Source organism: Hoplias malabaricus, chromosome 6 (assembly GCF_029633855.1).
Source record: "Hoplias malabaricus isolate fHopMal1 chromosome 6, fHopMal1.hap1, whole genome shotgun sequence".
NCBI classification, from domain to species: Eukaryota; Metazoa; Chordata; class Actinopteri; order Characiformes; family Erythrinidae; genus Hoplias; species Hoplias malabaricus.
Window position 1 is genome coordinate 12,552,726 of NC_089805.1, and position 23,787 is coordinate 12,576,512.

Sequence of the window (23,787 nt, forward strand, 5' to 3'; positions counted from 1 at the left end):
TACGGAACTATTAGTGCAGGGGAGAACCCTACCTCAGTTGCAAATGCTGACGTTAGTTCTGGCAGTGGTTTGGTGGTCTCCGGTTGTGCTGCGTTGCCTGATGATGTTGCAGCTAAAGATCAGGGGCGTGAGGAACCTAAAGCTGCTGCTAGTTTAGTTGTGGAAGGGGAGGCTATGGAAACAGACTCAGTATCCGAGGAGGCTGTGTTCAGAGTGCAGTCAGGAAAAAGGAAAATGAGGAGGGCTAAGGCAGGTGTTAAAAAGAGGAAAGTACAGGATGTGGAGGACTCTGGGTCTGTGACTGGTTCTGCTCTGGATGACTCTGATGGTGATCTACCAGAAGCTTTGAGTCAAAGGAGTAGAAGAAGTGTCTATGCGTTTAACAAGATATGGTCTTTTTTGCATAAGACCAAGAATATGAAAGGGGTTGTTGTAGAAGAGTACTTTCCCGATCGTAAACTGTTCATTGACTCTGTACAGACTTTTATGAGAGGGGATAGCGAAGATAAATTTACGGTACAGGAAGTCTACAGACTTAAAAAACTGGTTAAAAAATTGAGAACAGAACTTCTTAAAGATGATGGTTTTGAAACTTCATAGTTATTTTCTGCTTTTTATTTTGTTGCTGCTTGTCCTTGACCACCTTCCTCTTTTTATGAGTAGAGTTAAGATAGGCTCTCTAAACCTGAATGGGGCGCGGGACGTACAGAAAAGAGCTCTGTTATTTGAACTGATTAAACAGAAGGGCATGGATATTGTGCTTGTCCAGGAGACGCACAGTGACGGCGCTAATGAAGTTGACTGGATGAAGGAATGGGAAGAGGAGGTTTATTTTAGCCACATGAGCTCGACTAGAGGTGGGGTGGCCGTTCTTTTTGCTAAGCATTTCTTGCCGGTCTCGTGTGAGGTTGAGCAGGTGATGGCAGGGAGGTGTATGGTTGTACGTGCTCAGTTTGAGCGGTTTAAATTTGCCATTTTTAATATTTATGCTCCCACTTCTGGAGCTGAGAGGGTGGTTTTTCTTAACACTGTTAACACAGCTTTAAAATCACTTAATTGTGATGACTATCTGATCATGGGGGGCGATTTTAACTGCACTGAGGATGATAATACGGACAGGAATCACACCGAACCTCACGCTGCATCTCAGCGCGCTCTTAGAGAGCTATTGTCTGCTCATGATTTGCTTGACGTGTGGAGAGCTTTTAACGATAAAGGTCGACAGTATACATGGGCCCATGTGAGGGACGGTTATGTGGCGTTGGCCAGACTAGATCGGTTTTACTGCTTTAAACATCATCTTAATATATTTAAAGGGTGTGGGATTACGCCGGTCCATTTTTCAGACCACAGTTTGGTTTTGTGTTCGTTTTTTATTGCAAACCTTAAGCCTAAAAGTGCTTACTGGCATTTTAACACCTCCCTGTTGTCAGATATGAATTTTAAAAAAGCTTTTACTGTGTTTTGGACTGGTTTTAGAACCCAAAAACAGTTCTTCCATAATCTGCGAGGGTGGTGGGATTATGGGAAAGTTGAAATTAAGCAGCTCTGCCAGCAGTATACTCTCAATGTTTCGCGGCATATTACTCGGGCTATAAAAAAATTAGAAAGTGAAATTTTAGAAATTCAAAGGCAGATGAACTGCACTGGAGACCGGGATCATGCCCGGGTTCTGAAATCTAAAAGGGATGCTCTTGGCGATCTCCTGGGTGTCAGGGCACAGGGGGCTCTGGTTCACTCTCGGTTCCAGAATCTAACACAGATGGATGCCCCATCAAAATTCTTTTTCAGTCTGGAAAGGAAGAATGGTCAGTGCGGGTTTATGCACTCCCTGCGTGCTGAAGATGGACAGGAGCTGACTGAACCCACTGAGATCCGTAAGCGGGCTGTACGTTTTTATGCTGAGCTGTACGAGAGTGAGCGTATAGACGATGGAGAACTGGCGGCAGGATTTTATGAAGGACTACGGAAGATCTCTACTTGCTCTAGTGACAAACTGGAACAACCACTGGGAGAGCAGGAGCTTCATGCTGCTTTACAAGGCATGAAGCGTGGTACTGCCCCTGGTATAGATGGTCTACCGGTGGAGTTTTATAAGGCCTTTTGGACAGAGGTGGGTTCGGATCTGCTGGCAGTTCTCAATGAGAGCTTGGCTGATGGTCTCTTGCCCCTAAGCTGCAGGAGGGCGGTGATCACCCTGCTGCCTAAGAAGGGTGACTTGCAGGACATTAAAAACTGGCGACCAGTGAGTCTTCTTTGCACGGACCTTAAAATTTTCTCCAAAACTTTGGCTACCAGACTGAGGGATGTGACGGGGCAGATAATCCATCAGGACCAGACCTACTGTGTGCCTGGCAGGTCTATACATGATAATGTTTTTTTTAATTAGAGATATTTTAACTGTTTTCAGAACTCAAGGGCTTGATGTCGGTCTCATATCTATAGACCAGGAAAAAGCTTTCGACAGAGTGGAACACCACCATCTGTGGCGTACACTAGAATTATTGGGTTTTGGGCCGTCTTTTATCAAAATGATACGAGTACTGTATAGAAACATTGAGAGTATGCTAAAAATTAACGGTGGATTGAGTGCTCCTTTTGGGGTCTGTCGGGGCATACGTCAGGGTTGTGCCTTGTCAGGGATGTTATACTCCCTGGCCATTGAGCCTCTGCTAAACAAGCTTCGATCTGAAATTGAAGGTATAACGCTGGGACAGTTTCGCTATCAATTGTCAGCATACGCAGACGATGTGATCGTAATGGTAAGGGGGCAGAAAGACATCGGAAAACTTGTTTCTATTGTTCAAGATTTTGGAGTAATTTCAGCTGCGAGGGTGAATTGGAACAAAAGTGAAGCTCTTGCAGTAGGACAGTGGACCGGGGGGCTGCCTTCTTTACCGGGTAATTTAGTCTGGAAAAGAGGGGGGATAAAATATCTTGGGGGTTTTTATTGGGGATGACACTGTGCAGCAGAAAAACTGGGATGGGGTGATAGAGAAACTGATGGGTCGGCTGTCAAGGTGGAAATGGATTCATGGACAACTATCTTTCAGGGGGAGAGTGTTGGTAATCAACAACCTGGTGGCATCAGTGTTGTGGCACCGGTTGTCCTGTGTGGATCCTCCTGTGGGCTTATTGTCGCGGATACAAGCGCTCCTCGTGGACTTTTTCTGGGACAGGCTCCATTGGGTTCCACAAGGTGTCCTTTACCTTCCCAGACAGGAAGGAGGGCAAGGCCTGGTGCACCTAGCGAGTAGGATGGCGACTTTCCGACTGCAGTTCCTGCAGAGACTTCTGGCTGGCCCAGCTGATCTAGTGTGGAGAGAAGTGGCCTGCACCATCCTGCGCAAGGTTGATGGACTCGGTTTGGACACTGCACTGTTTTTTACAGACTATAAAAGACTGCACCTTGCTGGATTACCTCTTTTTTATCGGGGGCTTTTTAAAATGTGGGGACTTTTTAAGAAGCATAGACTGGAGACTACTGCCTCGCTTTTTTGGCTGTTGGAAGAGCCAATAGTAAAAGGGGCTCGGTTGGACGTGTCTGGAGATGGAGTACCGGGCCTTGCTTTAATGCTCAGTAACTCTGGAACAGTGACATTGCGGGACCTGGTGGGTGTGTTAGGGCCAGACTTAAACGACATCCAGAGGTCACTCCGTCAAGCTGAAACCATCACTGACTTGTGGAAGGACAGGCTGTCTTTGGAGGAACTATCCTTGTTGGAAAACTACGGCAATGGGAGTATAATGCCAACCAAGGAGGACCTTTTCCCACGTACTGCTCTTACTCCTGATTTAGATGGAGCATCGGGCCCTTTGTTAGACCTCTCGGGCCTACAGGACGTGGACCTTCACACTGTGTCAGGCCGTGTTTTATATGAATGCTGTGTTGAATAAAACAGTACTGAACGGACGACCTGACACGGTGTGGAGGGACAAGCTGGGGGTAGGGACGGAAAGGCAGCCTGTCTGGAGGGTTTTATATAATCAACCCCTAACTAAGAGGTCTGGAGATCTCCAGTGGAGGATTCTACATGGGGTCATAGCAGTGAACTCTTTTGTGTCTGTGATAAATCCAGAAGTCAGTGATGGCTGTGCTTTTTGTGGACTCAGAGAGACCATCTTTCACTGTTTTTTAGACTGTTCAAGGCTTAAGTCCATTTTTCTGACACTTGAGTTTTTATTTTTGAAATGTGGGGAAATTTTTAACTCTTGTGCTTTTATTTTTGGGGCTGGTTATCGACAAAAAGACCGTGTTAAGTGGCAGCTGCTTAATTTCATAGTGGGTCAGGCAAAACTGGCGATCTATAACTCCAGGAGGAACAAAATGGAGGACAGATCTGGTCAGGAGGTTTTACCTCTGTTGTTGTCCCTGGTAAAGTCCAGAATTTTCTTTGAGTTTGGTTTTTACAAAACTCTGAATAACATTGAAGGTTTTGAGCTGGAATGGTGTTGTAATGATCTCCTGTGCAGGGTTGAGGAGGGAGAGCTGATCTTCACAAGCCCTTTGAGTTGAATGCTTTAATTGATACTGTGTTTATGTCTGTGATGTCGTACTGTGTTTGTTTACTGTTATATGTGTTTATGGATGATTGAATAAATGTTATGTGTTTAAAAATCAAAAAAAAAAAAAAAAAAAATATCTCTCTCTCTCTCTGCAGGGTCCTACATGCTGGTGAACTCATCTCAGCATGTCTCAGGAGAGAGAGCTCGTCTTCTTCTGCGTCCCCTGAGTGAGAACGACACTCACTGTGTGCAGTTCAGCTATTTTCTGTACAGTCGCGATGGCCACAGCCCCGGAGGACTCAGCGTGTACATCCGGGTGAACGGGGGTCCGCAGGGGAATGCGGTGTGGAACATCTCAGGGTCCGTCGGCCAGGAGTGGCACCAGGTGGAGCTCGCCATCAGCACCTTCTGGCCCAGCGAGTACCAGGTGAGACTCACCTGAATCATTCCTTTTCGGGGGTGGGGGGGGGTCCTGAGCACTGAAGAACAGAGGGAAAAGAGGCTAACAAAGTATGCAGAGCCACAGCTGCACTGCAGACTGTACCTGTAGGACTGCAGAGTGACTGGAGCGGACAGTGGAGCTGATGAATTCCAAAAAATATATATATATTATTATAAGATTTTTGGCCACGTTCCTCAGCGATGTGTCGTACCTCCCTCGAGGACCCTGCTGTTACTAATTACTGGATAATTAATGATCTCTGTGGTTGTGAGAAGTCAGTGAGACACGGTTTTCTCCCCAAGATCTCGGCGGTCTTTAAGCTGTGTCTCGTAACGACGCTGCTTTGGGAGAAAGAAAGAAAACCTAGTGTCACCTCATTAGTGTCTGTGATTTATACCTTGCCAAAAATGCACCAAAAACCCAGCTACGATAATTAAGCACCTGTGTGTGTGTGGGTGTGTGGGTGTGTGTGGGTGTGTGTGTGTGTGTGAAAGAGAGAGAGAGAGAGAGAGAGAGAGAGAGAACACTGTGCTGAGTCAAAATACATTTTTTTATTAAATTCATTTTCAGTCAAAACCATCATTAGCTTCAAGCGATCGATCAAGCGAGATATTTCTGAGAAAGTCAGATATTCATCTGTGGAGAGGGGGATGAGGGAAGGACGTGAGACTGAAGACAGTGTGGACAGTTCATTAGAGACAAAGAGAGGGACGTGAGACTGAGGATAGTGTGGACAGTTCATTAGAGACAAAGAGAGGGACGTGAGACTGAGGACAGTGTGGACAGTTCATTAGAGACAAAGAGAGGGACGTGAGACTGAGGACAGTGTGGACAGTTCATTAGAGACAAAGAGAGGGACGTGAGACTGAGGACAGTGTGGACAGTTCATTAGAGACAAAGAGAGGGACGTGAGACTGAGGACAGTGTGGACAGTTCATTAGAGACAAAGAGAGGGACGTGAGACTGAGGACAGTGTGGACAGTTCATTAGAGACAAATAGAGGGACGTGAGACTGAGGACAGTGTGGACAGTTCATTAGAGACAAAGAGAGGGACGTGAGACTGAGGACAGTGTGGACAGTTCATTAGAGACAAATAGAGGGATGTGAGACTGAGGACAGTGTGGACAGTTCATTAGAGACAAAGAGAGGGACGTGAGACTGAGGACAGTGTGGACAGTTCATTAGAGACAAAGAGAGGGACGTGAGACTGAGGACAGTGTGGACAGTTCATTAGAGACAAATAGAGGGACGTGAGACTGAGGACAGTGTGGACAGTTCATTAGAGACAAATAGAGGGACGTGAGACTGAGGACAGTGTGGACAGTTCATTAGAGACAAATAGAGGGACGTGAGACTGAGGACAGTGTGGACAGTTCATTAGAGACAAATAGAGGGATGTGAGACTGAGGATAGTGTGGACAGTTTATTAGAGACAAATAGAGGGATGTGAGACTGAGGACAGTTCATTAGAGACAAAGAGAGGGACGTGAGACTGAGGACAGTGTTGATTTATTTCTCACAGTGCAGTAAGTGCTGTATAATCTGTAGCTGTAGGGGGAGCCCAGTAGCAACAACAGCAAAGTTTACGTAGTGTTGCTTTAAGGCGTTTAGTGTGATTTGGATATTTTTGGCACAAATCTTCTTCCTGAGAGTGAGAGGAGGAAAGCGTGAGAGGATCCAAGACTCTGAAGAAGAGCCTGTGCTCCTCGGGACAACACCAGAGCAAAGACAAGCTGTTTATATTTGTAACTTTTATCTAAAGTCTGAAATAAAGATCAAAAGATGAGCAGAAGTCTTTTTTCAGACGCTGCAGTGAATCCAGTAGAGACCCTCGTCTGATAGAGAGAGAGAGAGAGAGAGAGAGAGAGAGAGAGAGAGAGGACCTGTGTTCATTAGAACAGCTGTAACAGTAACACGCGAGAGTGTGAGAGTGCGAGAGAAGGCCATCACTCTCAGCTTCCAGTGAAAAGAAAGTAAGAGAAAAAGAGAGGGAACATTTTTCCCTCTGTTATAGAGTAAGAGTCACCTCTGGACTGACCCTGGGAAGGCTTTACATTAGATGCTGGAACATTGCCAGGAGGCAGATTTGATGGCATTCAGCCACAAGAGCATTAGTCTCTCATCACTCCAGAAAACACAGTTCCACTGTTCTACAGCTCAGTGCTGGTTTACAATCATCTACTGCTGACTACACTGGACTCTATTGGTCTCTATTGGTCTCTACTGAAATCTACTGGACTCTACTGGACTCTACTGGACTTTACTGAACTTTACTGTACTTTACTGGTCTCTACTGAACTCTACTTGGCTCTACTGGTCTCTACTGGACTTTACTGGTCTCTACTGGACTCTACTGGACACTACTGGACTTTACTGGTCTCTACTGTACTCTACTTGTCTCTACTGGTCTCTACTGAACTCTACTGGTCTCTAGTGGACTCTACTGGTCTCTACTGAACTCTACTGGTCTCTACATGCACACACACACACACACACACACACAGTCTTTTACTCTTAAAGTGAGAAAAGGAGAGATAAAGAGAGAGAGAGAGAGAGAGAGGTAGTCTATTGTTGTACAGTGTCAGATTTCTATTGTTTAAAACAACAGAAAGAGACAAAAGAGAGGGATGATAAGGAGAGCAGGGGCGAGAGAGATAAGCAGCATGTGAAAACAGATCCTAGGCCTCAAGCTGTATACCACACCGCTAATACACACACACACACACACACACTGTAAAGAGTGAATATACAGAGTTAAAGACTTCGAGAGAGAAAGTGTGAGAGTGAGAGAGATAGATAGAGAGAGAGAGTGAGAGAGAGGGAGAGAGATAGAGAGAGAGACTGTTGTGTAACCATAGTCCTCCTCTGGATCCCGCCCTGCTGGAGATCTGGTTTCTCTTCTTTTTTGTCGTTTGTTTTCTACTCCTTTCTCATCTGCCCTGTGCCAGAAGCAGCTCAGATTCTCTCCATCTGCTACTCTCTTTTCATCCCTCTCTCTCTCTTTCCTCTGTCCAGTCCTCCTCCCTTTCTCCTCAGGGACATCATTTACACTCTGTCAATATGTCTGTCATTACTCTACTACTGTAAAGTGCAGCTCACAGTTTATGATCCATAGAGTGGGTCCCCAAAGGGGGCGTTCATATCTCTAAAAGGCTAAATACAAGGCAGCCAATAAGAACAAAGCTCTTTTACGTACAGTGCCTTGCATAAATATTCAACCCCCTTAAACATTTCAACCTTTTGCCACATTTCAGGCTTCAAATATAAAGATATAAAATTTACATTTTTTGTGAAGAATCAACAAGTGAGACACAATCTTGAAGTGGAATGAAATTTATTGGATGTGTCAAACTTCTTTAACAAATAAAAAAACTGAAAAGTGGGGCATGCAATATTATTCGGCCCCCTTGCGTTAATACTTTATAGCGCCACCTTTTGCTGCAAATACAGCTGCAAGTCACTTGGGGTATGTCTCTATCAGTTTTGCACATCGAGAGACTGAAATTCTTGCCCACTCTTCCTTGCAAAACTGCTCAAGCTCAGTGAGGTTGGATGGAGAGCGTTTTTGAACAGCAGTCTTCAGCTCTTTCCACAGATTCTCGATTGGATTCAGGTCTGGACTTTGACTTGGCCATTCCAACACCTGGATACGTTTATTTGTGAACCATTCCATTGTAGATTTAGCTTTATGTTTGGGAACATTGTCTTGTTACCGCGACCCTGAACTGGATAAGCGGTTACAGATAATGCATGAATGAATGAAACATTGTCTTGTTGGAAGAAAATCTCCATCCCAGTCTCAGGTCTCTTGCAGACTCCAACAGGTTTTCTTCCTGTATTTGGCCCCATCCACCTTCCCACCTTCCCTGTCCCTGCTGACAAAAAGCAGGCCCAAACCATGATGCTGCCACCATCATGTTTGACAGTGGGGATGGTGTGTTTAGGGTGATGAGCTGTGTTGCTTTTACGCCAAACATGTCTTTTGCATTGTGGCCAAACAGTTCGATTTTGGTTTCATCTGACCAGAGCACCATTCTTCCACATGTTTGGTGTGTCTTCCAGGTGGCTTGTGGCAAAGTTTAAACGAGACTTTTTATGGATATCTTTGAGAAAGGCTTTCTTCTTGCCACTCTTCCATAAAGGCCAGATTTGTGCAGTGTACGACTGATTGTTGTCCTATGGACAGACTCTCCCACCTCAGCTGCAGATCTCTGCAGTTCATCCAGAGTGATCATGGGCCTCTTGATCTAGCTCTCTCTCACACACTCACACACACACACACTCACTCTCTCTCAGGTAGATTTTGTGGATGTGGGGGGAGTGATCTGATGAATGTTGACGTTAATTGTTTGAAGATCTCTAACGACTTCACACAGAAGATAAATAAATAAATAAATAAATAAATAAATAAATAAAGGGCCGCAGGCTCAGCCCAGTCCATTCCCATCAGCCCCTTCTTCGCTCTATCGATCCAGCTGAGCACTTAGCCTCTGATTTATTAGCGAGGCTGCAGTGTGTTAGCGCCAGTGAGACCCGTGTTTTTGTCTCATTTGTTTTGTTTTGTTCGTCTGAACCTGAATGAAAATGAACAGCGTCCAGACGTCAGGTTATTAATGGCTTAAAGGTGCAATCAGTTTTACCTCCAACGAACAGCAAATAATATTTATATATTGTATCTTTTATTTATATTCATTTACGCTCCCCACCTGCAGGCAGCCAGACCTCCCGGCCCCTAGGTGTCAGTGTGAAAGAGGAATGTTCTCCCTAGAAACCACCTTGGATACCTTAGCAACCATCTGACTACACTCTACCAACAACTCACATAGCACTCACATAACTCCTAAGCAATCACCTAACAAACCACTGGGTTACCATAATAACACCTTCAACTAGCTAGCAACAACCTGATATACTACAGCAACACCTTAGCAACCAAGTAGCAACACCCTGGTATACCATAGCAACACCTTAGCAACCAAGAAACAACAACCTGGGATATCATAGCAACACTTTAGCAACCAAGGGACAACACCCTGGGATATCATAGCAGCACCTTAACAAACAAAAAGAAACATGCTGGTGTACCATAGCAACACCTTAACAACCAAGTAGCAACACTGTGGGATATCATACCAACACCTTAGCAGCAAAGTAGCAACATGGTGGGATATCATAGCAACACCTTAGTAACCAACATAACACCCTGGTATGCCATAACAACATCTTAACAACCAGAAAGTAACACTTTGGGAAGAGATAGCAACTAGGAACTAACTATCAAAATTCTGGGTTATCATAGCCACACCCTAGCAACCACCTGTAAATTGTTTAGACCACACAGTCTTTCTGCCTTTTGCTGAATACTTTTGTAAATACTCAGAAATTAAAGGTGTAACTAATTGTAATCCTTTCATTAAAACTGTATAAGTGTGATGTTACTGTAAAGCAGCACCCTGAGCTAGCGTGGTTAGTGCTAGTGGTGGCGAAGAGGAGAGATAGTACTGTAACCGGAGGTGACAGAGAGCAAGTTTAGTCTGTGGTTGGAGAGAATAAGGAACTGGAGTTTAGTTACAGGAGAGGAAAGGCAGTGAATGGAAGGAGCGGTCATTAGCTGGGGGGTGGCATTGTTTCTCCGGGAGACGTCCCGGAGCTGTTCCCAATTACCACCCGGAACGAAGGATGAAAAGAATGAAAGAACAAAGGAAAAATGGCTGTTGAAACACATACTGCAACTGATATGATCTTACATCTGATGATGTCTGATAATTACCATGAGGTCGTTTGATCTTTTGAGGGTTTTAGTCCTTTTTATAAACATTTTTAAAGTATATTTTCACTGTATTGTCATGGATTTTAATTTGTTTTTAAGCCTATAACTTGAAATGATTGAAAAGTCTAAACTTATTAAAATTTAATTTAACTTTAATTTAGATATTTTAAAAACTGGGCCTCACAGTGGAGCAGCAGGTAGTGTCTCTGTCACAGCCTCAGGGTCCTGGAGGTTGTGGGTTCAAGTCCCGCTCCGTGTGACTGTGAGGAGTGTCGTGTGTTCTCTCTGTGTCTGCATGGGTTTCCACCGGGTGACTGTCTGCTCTGGGTGAATGTCTGCTCCGGACCCACCATCACCCTGAACTGGATAAGGGTTACAGACAATGAATGAATGAATGAATGAATATTATAAACATATTATATCGTCTAAACATTTTTGACCTGTTTTATGTAAGAAGTTTGGTAACTGTTTTTTTAAATAGGTTACAGTTGTGGACTTCACCTTTAAGAGCAAGGCCTCACTCTTCCTCCATGATGTAGTTTTCTCTCGCCAGAGAACTCCTGTCTTCCACATTTCAGGAGTTCCACTGAGTCCACGGGGGATGGGTTTGTCCAAAAGCAGACCCGTGGTAGCCCCTTGCGACAGGAGAGCATTTATCGTGTTCTGGAGCCATTTGTAGCACAAATTTTGAAGCCCATGGTTGACTCCTACACTCGTTTATTCCTGTCTTCTTGTGCTGAATGTCTTGCTCTGCTCTGTGCAGATCGTATTCGAGGCCACGGTCTCCTCTGAACAGAAGGGCTACATTGGTCTGGATGACATTGTGCTGCTCAACTACCCCTGCTGTAAGTACCTTTAAGTACCTTTGCTAAAATGTTCTTCTTCACCATTAGTTGCACCCATTAGCTACCACTCCCCCACTCAATCAAATCCAGTGTCACCAGCCTGGGAGGGGGAAGGGGAGACGGTGCTACATTAAATAAATTATGCATGAAATAAACAATGTGGTAATTGCACAGTCTTCTCCCTTGTTAAAAATAATATACATTAATTGTTTTGACATAGTGATGTACTTAATATGGAATAATAATTTGTCCTAAATCACTACTGATATTAAATTTAAATTATATTACGTTACACTAAAAATATACTGAGTAAACTAATTGTGTTATTTTCACCACTGTTCTAATACTGTTGAAGTATTGCCTATTGTGTTTTTACGGGAGGTTTTAACCATTGTTCCGGAAGCTCATTAGTGAGGTCAGACACTGATGTTGGACGTGGCCTGGCTCACAGTCTCCGCTCTAATTCACACCAAAGGTGTTCTGTCGGGTTGAGGTAAGGACTCGATGCAGGGCCGGTCAAGTTCCTTCACTCCAAACTCTCTCATCCATGTCTTTATGGATCTTGCTTTGTGCATTGGTGCACAGTCACGTTGGAGCAGGAAGGAGCCATCCTCAAACTGTCCCCACAAAGATGGGAGCATGAAATTGTCCAGAATCTCTTGCTGTGCTGAAGCATTAAGAGTTCCTTTCACTGGAATTAAGGGCTGAGCCCAACTCCTGAAAAACAACCCTACGCCATAATCCCCCCACCTCCAACAAACTTTACACTTGGTACAACGCAGTCAGACAAGAGCCGTTCTCCTGGCAACCACCAAACCCAGACTCATCCAGGACGTTTGGAGATCTGTAGCGACTGATTCTGCAGGAAGTCGGTGTCCTCTCCACACTATGCGCCTCACAGCAAACACCAGAAATAGTGGTAAAACAGTAGTCTCAGTAGCAACCATAGCATCTAAGTGGAAAACCTTAGCACCCAACTGAAATAGCATATAAGCCACATGAAATACCATAGCAAGTACCCAGGACACCTTATCAACCACTTGGAATACCACGTTTCAGGATGTTTACTATGTATCAATGTCCTAGCGCAAACTGACAACCAACGAGGCTGCTGTTTTCTTCAGGAAATGCACTTTTCTGGTGTTTTGTTTTGTTTTGTTGTTTATTAAGAACAAATACTTTATACCCTCCCGCTTTCAATAATTTGGCACACACGTTCTCTCTCTCTCTCTCTCTCTCTCTTTCTCTTTCTCTTTTTTCTCTTTCTCAAAGACTTATGAGCGTGTGCAAAAGACCAGGAACAGCAGGCCTTGCCCCCTTTAGCGAGAAATAACAACCCTGTATGTGCCTCTCTAGGTAAATCTGAACAGTCCTGATTCTCGTCCTCCTGCTGTCTCCTCTGAGGCATTCTCTCGCTCAAAAAGTGGAATAAAAAAGCGACTCTTTAGCCCTGGCCACTCTTTCGCTTCGAGTGTTATTGTTAATCAGCTTCTCCTCTCGAGTGGACAGGAAAATAGACGTCCCCTGCGAGTTTCTCAGCTCTCATACCAAGCTATTCTTCTCCCTTTTCTCCTGTTTGTCTGCGTGAGTCCATATGAGGCTCGTTGTGTGAGGAGGAAGGGCGCTCCAGTTGACTGTACCCACCATCCCGAGCTCCATTAGCTTCAGAGAAGCTGCTGGAGGGGGTGAATGGAGAATAATTAAGCTCCAGGAGCATTCTCTGAGACTAGACACCACTACCATCATCACAGACTTTACTCTGTTTCCCATCAGCCTCTGACCACTCCTTCCTTTCTTACTTAAAGCAGCAGTAAGGCATTTCTACCAACAGCTGGAAAAAACATATCATATATAAACATATCATATATATTAAATATATGTAAAATGTGAATCTGGAGCCCACCAACCCAGAAAACACGGGATAAAACGAGTCGTTCTGATTCTGCTCCGCTTCTGATGTCAAGTGCAGAGACTTTAGAATTGCCCCGCCCCCCTTGTCTGAATCTGTTCAATCACAGCGCTAGACCCACATTATGTGAGAGCACAAAGACGAGGTTAAATGCAACAAAACAGACACAACGAGCGTGGAGAACTGAGTAAAAACGGAGAGAACTGAGCAAAAACCACTAAAAACCAGAGCTTCTGCTGCACGCACCTCACTGCTGTGCACTCAGGGTCGGGGTGAATAGTGAGTGGCTCATTCTATAAAGTGCATCTCAAACTAACAATGAAATTGCTTCGTAGTCCCTGATTGAACCAGTTTGTGCTGATGGAAAGAAATCATTCAGGATTTTGCTGTTTCTCATGGTGTAATTGTGGTGATAGAGGAGTATCAGTGTGTGCATATTCACACTGTGTAGAGTGAAATAAATCAGATTCAGAATTCTCTGTGTGTTCTATGTATCCTATCACTGTAGAAATGTGGCACAATGCTTCCTGTCCTACTGGGTGCGCTGTGTTTGTTTCTGATCTGAAAATAAAATTTTCAAGATTCATTCTTGAATTTGAAAAGTTTCAATGGAACAAAAGGCCCTAAGTACGGTGGAAGATATTTGTGAAGAGATTAAAGAACAAAAGCGTCAGATGAAACAGATTAATAGATATATATCAATGAAGCAGGACCATAACAATTGCGCAAGAACCTGGGTTCTCTCTCAAAACATCATTCATTCATTCATTCATTATCTGTAACCGCTTATCCAGTTCAGGGTCACGGTGGGTCCAGAGCCTACCTGGAATCATTGGGCGCAAGGCGGGAATACACCCTGGAGGGGGCGCCAGTCCTTCACAGGGCTCTCTCAAAACAGCCCCCATCAAATAAACAGTCCTTAACCTATACATCTCTGAGAGAGGAGAACATCCAGCTCAATCCTCACTTCAGATCTGAACTCTTTCACAGCTGTCTGTCTCCAGAAGAACCCCTCAACACTGTGGATTCTGATGGATCCTTTACTTTGTGGTGGAAGAAAGGCCTCGAGTGACTCAGCCAGGCCAAAGATGGAGGTATTTTTTATTCCTGGCCACCGACCCAGTGACGGGGATGTGTTTAAGGTCCAGAAGCTGGATTATTTCTGCCGTATCGTGCAGCCACATCAAAAGCAGTGCACTTCACATGGCGTCACTGAGGAAATTTCCCCTGGAGCCGGGCACTCTGTCATCTCTTTACTCTGAGAGGAAGCTTTTGAGAATGTTACCCATGATTCAGAGCTCTGGGGTCTCAGAGGGGCTTTGCCCAGCGTCCCACCCCCCACCGGCTGATTGATTCAGGCCATGGGTCATCAGCTCAGTGGAAAGATCCACTTCTACTTAACACAACAGGTTTTTAGATGAGTTTTTCAGACTCTCTGTGAAGCAGGAAGCCAGCAGAAACAGCTTCTGCTAAGCATTGATTTCTGCCAGAAGTCGAGTCAGTGAACATGATTTCACTCCAATTATTCCAGCTTTTTTTGGGAGCAGTAATATAAAGATTGGTTGTGAAAATAATGTGGTTAATTAACTCAGTCTTGGGGCAAAAGTCAGGGTCTTCGTTTCATTGAATTACTTTCTAATAAAAACAGCCATTAAATGCTGTGTTAAAATTCATCTGAGGAGATTAGATATAACACCTGCTGGGAAAAGGCAAAGAAAAGTCAAATGAGACAGATTTTGAGATACTGAGCAAGACGAGAAGACAGAGGGCAGAAGCAAATGGGGTTTTTATTTAACCCAAACATGTAGATAAAAACCCACTTAAAATAAGAACAGGGCACAAATTTGGACATACACACACACACACACACACACACACACACACACACACACACACACACAGAGAGAGAGATTACACCAACAACCAGTGAGTTACAGGGCTGTTCTGCTTTTCCAATTGGTAAATTTGAAGCCTTAGTCACTGTTCTCTCGTGGTTCAGAGTGAGTCGAGTAGGGACTAAACCGTGGTGTGTAAACCTTGCAGAGCACTGATTGTTCAGAGAGAGTCGTCACTCTACGCCACACAATGCAGACGTCCAGCACAAACTCTCCATCTGTAAAATCTCCAGCTGCAGCAGAGATCATGTTTGTTTTTATCCGACTCACGACAGCAGCTCGTAAAATTATGCCGTGGTCTTTTGAAGAGGTTCAAATGCTCCTTGGATCGGTGGCCGATGAAAGAATCCAGTGAGAGCTGGACGCTGCAACAAGGAAGGAACAAACCCTACTGATCTGTCTGAACTGATGACGGAGCTATGTTCAGTCCCCAACAACAACAACACGCCAATACACCATGAGTAAACACCGCTTAACATTACTGCCGTCGTTGTTGTGGTTTTCAAGAACCACTGTTCCCCTTAGAGATGGGGTTAGAGATGACACCCGATACATTCTGGGGGGAGCTGTGGGAGTGGGAAACCAACCAGGGACCAATAAGAGAGTAGAGTCCAGTAGAGACCAGTACAATGCAAAAGATGTCTATGATGCCAACACTCAACAGTATCTCACATATCAGCATGGGAAGCAGTTCAGCTGTGGATGTTGAGGGAAGGGAATGTGCTGTTCCTTCAGTACCCCACCTATGTTTTTCCTGCTCTTCTAAACAAATCAGTACTCCTTTGGTCCTAAGCCACTGTGGACCAGGACACAACATAACCAAAGCTCATGGGCCGAATAAACACAGTGACAACTGCCAATCGATTATTGACCACAGAACCAGGATCAAAGTCCAAACAATGTGAAGGTTTTTACAGCAAAGGGTTTCTATTCTCCACTAGTTATTCATTCACAGTAATTTACACTCAGCTTCTTTATTAATAAAGGCCTTGATAAAGATGGCTGTGAAACACTGTGGTTAATTAACTCAGCCTCACACTAAAAAATAGTAAAGGGGAAAAGCCAGGGTCCACCTTTTCATCAAGACACCAATTAAGACCATCGTGTCCAAATCCAGGAGATAATTCTGAGGAGATGAGCAAATGCCCGTAGAAAGAGATCAATGGCTACAGAGAAAGAACCCCTCCACTTCAACGCAACACACAAAAAAAGCCAATTTATGGTTCTGTGTAGGAGCTACACCAGCAGCAATTCGTAGGTCCCTAAAAGAAATGAACTCTCCACTGTAGTCTGACACACACCTTCTAGCAATGTTTCTACACGTTGTATCAGCGCAGACCACAGTGAGAGTGATTCATTAACACTCTTCCCCACACTGCAGAGGTGCAGAAAGCAGCTCATTCACCACCAGAGATTTCCTCATACATTGGTTTAGAATAAAAGATTTCGAATAAAGAGGTGGAACCAGAGAAAAATATGTAAATCTCAAAAAAAAAATTAATAATAATGTGGTAATCTGGTGCTGACTTTGAATTGGTTGCTTTCCTGGTGTTACATGTAAACTAAGCTGTGTTCCAATTAGTCCCTTCCTCCCTACAAAGTGCACTTTACAGATTTCTTTAAATTATTTTACTACAGGGTGTGCAGTGGAGCAACAGGTAATGTCTCTGTCACAGCTCCAGGGCCCTGGAGGTGGTGGGTTCGAGTCCTGCTCCAGGTGACTGTCTGTGAAGAGTGTGGTGTGTTCTCCCTGTGTCTGTGTGGGTTTCCTCCGGGTGACTGTCTGTGAGGAGTCTGTGTGGGTTTCCTCCGGGTGACTGTCTGTGAGGAGTGTGGTGTGTTCTCCCTGTGTCTGCGTGGGTTTCCTCCTATTTGTGAGTGTTGAACATGGTCTACAATCCAATTCCAAATACCTGCCCTGGGTGGGGGGTGCTGTGGGGGTCCTGTGGGGTCCTGTGGAGGTCCTGATAAAGGTATTTGGTTAAATTTCCACCATGTAGTCACTGAAACTGAGTGGAAATTAAATGAATGAATTAATCTTACCTTCTGAACTGAACTGAAAACCAGATTTCTTTAGACTCCGCTTCACTGTCCTCTCGCTCCATCATGAGTGTGGCTGGAGGAGTCCCTCATCTTGTACTCATCTAACACTCGTCTCTCTGGCCTCTCGCTTGTCTAATCCTGTGTGAGGGGCATCTCAAGCCTGATGTTAATGAAGGGTAATTAACAGAAATGAATGGTCTTTAAGTGCTAATGAAACCCACTGAGTCTCGGACTCTCACTTTAAGGCGGGGGCCTTTCACAGCTCAGATTTCACTTTGGAAAAACTGACATATTAAATAATCCTAAATCTAGTCGATATGGTTTAAATTTCTCATTTTGACCCTTAGGAGTCTTGTTAAACTTTGTTTAATGCCCCTGTTTGGTCATTCTATCTCTCTCTCTCTCTCTCATGCTCTCTATTAAAAATAATTGATGCCAAACATTTTCTTGTTGCTTTATAAAAATGACAGATATTAAAATAAATGCAGCACTTGCATTTAATATTAATTAATTATAATTTATTAATACTTATTGATTATTAACCGAATATTTTATAATGGTAACAGATGGGGCCTTGTAACAAATGTGGATTATTTTGTCTCTAATATCCTCAGAAACTCAGAAGTCAAAACGTGTCTGTTTTTGACTAAAAAAATTAATTCCAGCCATTGCACAGCACTGTAGGGTTCAGTGAACATGAAATAAAGGCCACCAGGCCACTGTGTCTTACCCAGAAGGCTTCACTCTCTCGCCAAGGGCAGTGCTGTAGGGCGAGTCTACTTTTCCAAGCAGAATTAGAGCAAGACAGAGCTGCAGGAATGTAAACTAGAGCAGAGAGGATCTTCTATCCTTCATCCTCCCACTGGAGCGGCATTGAGGTCTCTGGCAATATGTGACACTCTGGACTTAAGTTTGTCTAAAGATGCAGTCAGTCTCTACTAATACAAGAAACGATTCAGTAATTTCCCTGTTGCTTATTAAAATGTTATCTTAAAGTATCAGTCCGTTTTACCATAAACTAGTAGCTACCTTATTTACAAAAGTGATGAATTATTTCTGTATTTATTTCTATAACATGCAGCTCTCAAGAGACGAAGAATCAAACTGCCTTGTCATCCCTGAATGAACATGTTTACACTCCATAGAGTGGGTCCAGCACACGGAGGCATCCAGGTTTAGAACAGGTTCTCTGACACTGTCTCTATGCTGTGTTTATTTCTGCAATGAATTGCGTTAAAGCAACACTTGGTACTTTTATCTTAAGATTACAGCTTCAAAATCATTGTGATGCTGAGCTTTAATAGGGAGAATAGAGCCTCTTTCTTTGCTTTTCTGGGCTCAGCAATGCAGAAACTACACTATGTAACTTCTGGAGGACAGTTGGAAATCATGTCCCAACCCCATCACCTTGTTTTAGGACAGTGCTGTTGGGGCAGCCGTGGCCTGGTAGTTAGGGAGCTGGACCTCTAACTGTGTGTGTGTGCTCACTGCCCCGTAGTGTTCATTAGTGTTTGTGTAAATGTGTTTCACTGCAAGGATTGGGTTAAAATGAACCCTGCAGCGATGGCTTTTTGAGGGTGGTTCGTTCGAGTCAGTGTGAACACTCCCTTAAGAACAGAGCTGGAACACGCCGGAGCAGGAGGGACTTAGTCTATTACTAAACCGTCTCTGGTGTGGTTTGTTTCAAATGTGAATGCAATACGAACCAAAGGCATTGAAAACAAACCAAACACAGGATGTGACAATAATCTCGCAGTGAGACAACAGAGAGCATTAAAAACAAAAAATGATCTGAGGACAGACTCCTAACATCTCTCTCTGTGGAGACTCATTTATCCATTTGACTCATTTATCCATTTTCTCAGCTCTCACTGTGTTTTCTGGTTATAAAACCACTTCCAGGTAAACAACACACACAACCCAGATAAGAGCATTATTCCCAGCTGGTGGCTCTGACGACCGTCCCCAAAATAAAAGTCATACGTGTGCCGTGTGTCGCTTTTTAACTTCCTTTGATTTGATTAAAAATGTCTCGGTGTGAACTCAAACACAACCAGGACTTAATTGTAACCACGTGTCATTTTCTGTTTTGGTCAGAACCAGGGGAACCGAACCACAGGTCTGAACCCTGAAATAAAGTCTCTCAAACGCAGGGTGCTGTTAAACAGCCAAGCCTGATGGGTTCCATCCCGATGTGGCACTTGACCGGGCGCTGACACCGAACGGATGGAGATTTTCATTGTGTTATTGTGTCCACTCACGGCCACTTTCTCCAACCCATTTCACCTCGATTTGTTTGGATGCTGCTTATTAAACTCCCTTCATTTTTATGGGAGTCTTATTAATGTTTAATTACCCACTCTCTCAGAGGCTGTTGATTCAGAACAGGACACAGGTTTAGTTTTTTTTTTTGTTGTTGTTGTTTTTTTTTTTTTGTAAAACAGAAAACAGTGGAGGGCTGTAAAGATCAGTGCTTTATTTCCCCTCATTTCCACAGAGCTTTGAATCAGAGATGGTTTGAGAATTGGAGAAAATCGTCCTGGTTCTCGCTCGTCCGGTGCCTGTGCGGTGAAACACGTCGTGCCGTGGGCCTCAGAGTGGGAGATGACCATGGCAGCGGTGCTGAGAATCACAGCCGGAGATGGGTCCTAGGGCAGATTTCGGAAGGAGAATAAAAACAGAAAATGAGGAGCTGAAATGAATGCTGCCGCACTGAGAGCTCCGAATGGCAGGAAGGACAGCAGATGGATAGAAGAGGAAGAAGGGATGAATATATATATATATAAGATAGAAAGAAAAACTCAACATGGCTGTGTCACTGCGCGTGCGATTAGCCGACGGTAGCAGATTATAGGGCTGTGGATGAAGAGGAAAATGTGCTGATAACACGAAGGACAGGGATTCATTCTGGCCTTTTTTCAGGATTTAAATTGCTGTAGTTAGAGTGAGCGGTGTGTGTGTGTGTGTGTGTGTGTGTGTGTGTACCAAGAATAATCACAATGTGGGGATACACACTTTCCATTGCTGTAAATCATTACATTTTAAGGTGAACACAGTGTAAAGGTGTATTTATGCTCAACGTTAAACACAGATACAGACAGAGTGTTAATTTCGTACGTGATCTGCATGTTTTCTGAAAGCTTACGGATACAGACGGGATGGAGCAATACCACTGGAGACCGTGAAAGCGAGCGGATGGTGATGCTAAACACTCCCAGGTGCTGATGCACTGTGTGAGTTCTCAGGCCTGATGTGTGGGGGCTCCCAGGCAAAGCAAGCTATCGATCGCCTGGTGGAGATCTGAATGTATTGGAAATGATGCTCATCCTCATTTTTCCTCATTGGTACGATGTGAATAACATTCTCCGTCCAACTGTGGCGCAGTATTTAACGGCCTCCCACACCACCGCCGTATACAACGCTGCATTTTTTCTCGTTTTTGAATTAAATACAGAACAGTTCCTTCTGTCGTCGCCGTGTTTGATTTTTACTCCAAACTGCCCTCTACTGGACGTGTCGCTCCCAAGTCAACGGAGCGTACGTAAAAGGAGGATGTGGGCGGTGACAGTGTGAGCGCTTGAACCACACGTGTACATTTCTGTACGTAGAGGGAGTCTGTGTCTGTGTAAAGTCCCCACAATTCACTGATACAAGAGCTACAACTGATACAGTAAAGTAGGTTTAAGCGCAGAACCTCTCATACATTAGTACAATGTGTAGAAGACCCAGTGGACTGGCCGCAGTCAGGAGAAACCTTGCATCATGGATGGTATGGTGTTCTGTTTGTGTGTGTATATGTGTGAGAGAAAGAGAGAGAGTGAGGTTCTGACTAAATTAAACATATTATTCCTGTCGATTCTCCTCCGGATCAGAGTGGAAAAGTGATGAATGAGTTCAGAGTTGCAGGGGGAATGTTGATTGGATTCCGGATGAATGAGGAAGTGAGGAACATAAAGAACAACGGGAATGACCTGAAACCTGGTTTAACTTTCTGTTTGATCCTCTCTCTCTCTCTCTCTCTCTCTCTCTCTCTCTCTTTCTCTCCTTCCCTCTCTTTATATGAATCTTTCTTTATAAAACAAAAATGACAAAGGTATTAAAATAAATGCAGCGTCTTTCCCTCTTCATTTTCTTCACATTTGCTCATATTTTTAAATGATTTTTAAATAATGATATCTCTGTTTCTACTTTGTCTGTTCAAATTAAACCAAAACTAATATGGAGCACAAAGGCTGTACATTCGCGTACGTGTGACCTTTTGAGGTCTTCTGTTTGTTATTTTGCTCAATGTGAACAGTTGAAGATCTTTAAGTTCACTGTTTACAAGTTGAGGGGCGCAGTGGAGCAGCAGGTGGTGTCTCTGTCACAGCTCCAGGGTCCTGAAAGTTGTGGGTTTGAGTCCTGCTCCGGGTGACTGTCTGTGAGGAGTGTGGTGTGTTCTCTCTGTGTCTGCGTGGGTTTCCTCTGGGTGACTGTTTGTGAGGAGTGTGGTGTGTTTTCCCTCTGTCTGTGTGGGTTTCCTCCAAGTGCTTCGGTTTCCTCCCATGCTCCAAAAACAAACATTGGTAGGTGGATTGGAGACTCTAAAGTGTCCGTAGGTGTGAGTGTGTGAGTGAATGTGTGAATGTGTGTCGCCCTGTGAAGGACTGGCACCCCCTCCAGGGTGTGTTCCTGCCTTGCACCGAGTGATTCCGGGTAGGCTCCGGACCCACTGCCGCCCTAAACTGGATAAGGGTCACAGACAATGAATGAATGAATGAATGGCCGTCTGAATTTATTTTGATATAGTTGAGTGTTACCTGGTGGAATGATGGCATTAATAAAGTTTAAAACAAACACTTTCTCCCCCTCTTTCCTCGCTCCTCTGATTCTTTCTTTCTCTCTCCCCTCTTTATTATTTCTCTTTGTTCTTCTTTTCTCTCACTCTGTTTCTTTGTCTCACACTCTTCTATCCCAATCTCACACACTTCTCTCTCTTTCTCTGCAGCTCTCTATTTCTCTCTCCCTTTTTTCTTTCCCACTCTTTCTCTCTGTTTGTGTCTCTCACTTGCTCGATTTCTCTTTCCATTCCTTGTTGTCTCTTTTGCTTCTTTCTTTCTTCCCTCATTATCCTGTCAGGCTCTGTTTGGTTTTCTTTTCTGGCAATCTCCCATTCTCTCTCTCTCTCTCTCTCTCTCTCTCTCTCTCTCCCTCTCTCTCTCCCTCTCTCTCTCTCTCTCTCTCTCTCTCTCTCTCACACACACACACACACACTGCTCTAATAAAAGCCTGGGTTTGAGCCGATGGTGCAGGGGAATTTGTAATTTTTTATACTTTTGTGTCATTTGTGATTTGTCTCTGTCAGAACTTTAATGAGGCACAGAAACATCCAGAGACAGTCATCAGCACATTCATCACATTTAAACATCACAGAGCCACAGAGCGAGAAATAGGGAATAAAACACACCACGGAAAAGAAAAAACAGTTCCTGCTCCTTTTTTTAAAAAAATGTTGTGATTGAGAAAAAACAGGAAAGACGCCCGGAATCATATCTCTGCTTTAACAGCTGTAACTGCAGTGCATTATCCACACATCCATCCCAATCCAAAATAACATGGACAGCCAGGGAATTCCAGTCAGGGCAGGGCTTAAATATTAAAACATCATGGAAAAGTAAAGCCTCTGCTGTTTTTGGAGATTCACAGAAGAATTTATTTTCTTATTTCTGCTTAAATCAGTCAACTTTGACGGGTTTGATATGAAATGGTTAAGATTTCTTTGCAATGGTGGTGAATGGAACCAGACGTCTGAATTATCTACAGCACAAATCCATCACAATTTCACAATGATGAAAAGCACCTGAGTGCAAATAGCTCCCCCTTGTGGAGAGTCTTAAGCCTGCTAAAGATGATTGTGTAAGTGATGGGTATGTTTTTATCCAAAATATCAGGAGTCAGTTTTCCGACATCAGCTGTTTTTTTTTTTAGCCTCACTTTCATTGAGGCACATTTAGAGGAGGACGTCTGGTTTCATTCACTTCCATGGTCCACTGCTCTGACTCTGACGTTCCTCTAGAACCAGAACACCCTGCGAATTTTAAATGCAGTGGTATTTCCCTTTTAATGACTTCTTAAAAATACCCTGAATCTTTCTTTACGTGTTTTTTTTTTTTTTTTTTTTTTTTTTTTTTGTGTTCACAGATAAAGTGCCTCACTTCACGAGGCTCGGAGATGTGGAGGTGAACGCGGGACAGAACGCCACCTTCCAGTGTGTGGCCACGGGGCGAGCAGCAAAGACAGACCCTTTCAGCCTGGAGGTGAGACAGGGAGAGAGACAGAGAGAGAAGGACCATATAACCACCCCCCTTTCCCCCTGTTCCTCAGCGCTCAGGACCCC

The 23,787-nt window shown here is 44.1% G+C and overlaps 1 protein-coding gene across 4 annotated transcripts in view; it reads left to right on the plus strand.

The window, feature by feature from the left end:
* ptprua (protein tyrosine phosphatase receptor type Ua) overlaps positions 1 to 23,787 on the plus strand; it is a 219,007-nt gene that overhangs the window by 95,938 nt on the left and 99,282 nt on the right. For all 4 annotated transcript variants that reach the window (XM_066673817.1, XM_066673819.1, XM_066673820.1 and 1 more), the window contains exons 3-5: positions 4,662 to 4,933; positions 11,483 to 11,564; positions 23,592 to 23,707. In XM_066673817.1, coding sequence (XP_066529914.1) covers positions 4,662 to 4,933; positions 11,483 to 11,564; positions 23,592 to 23,707 — 470 coding nt within the window. The remainder of the gene's footprint in view (positions 1 to 4,661; positions 4,934 to 11,482; positions 11,565 to 23,591; positions 23,708 to 23,787) is intronic.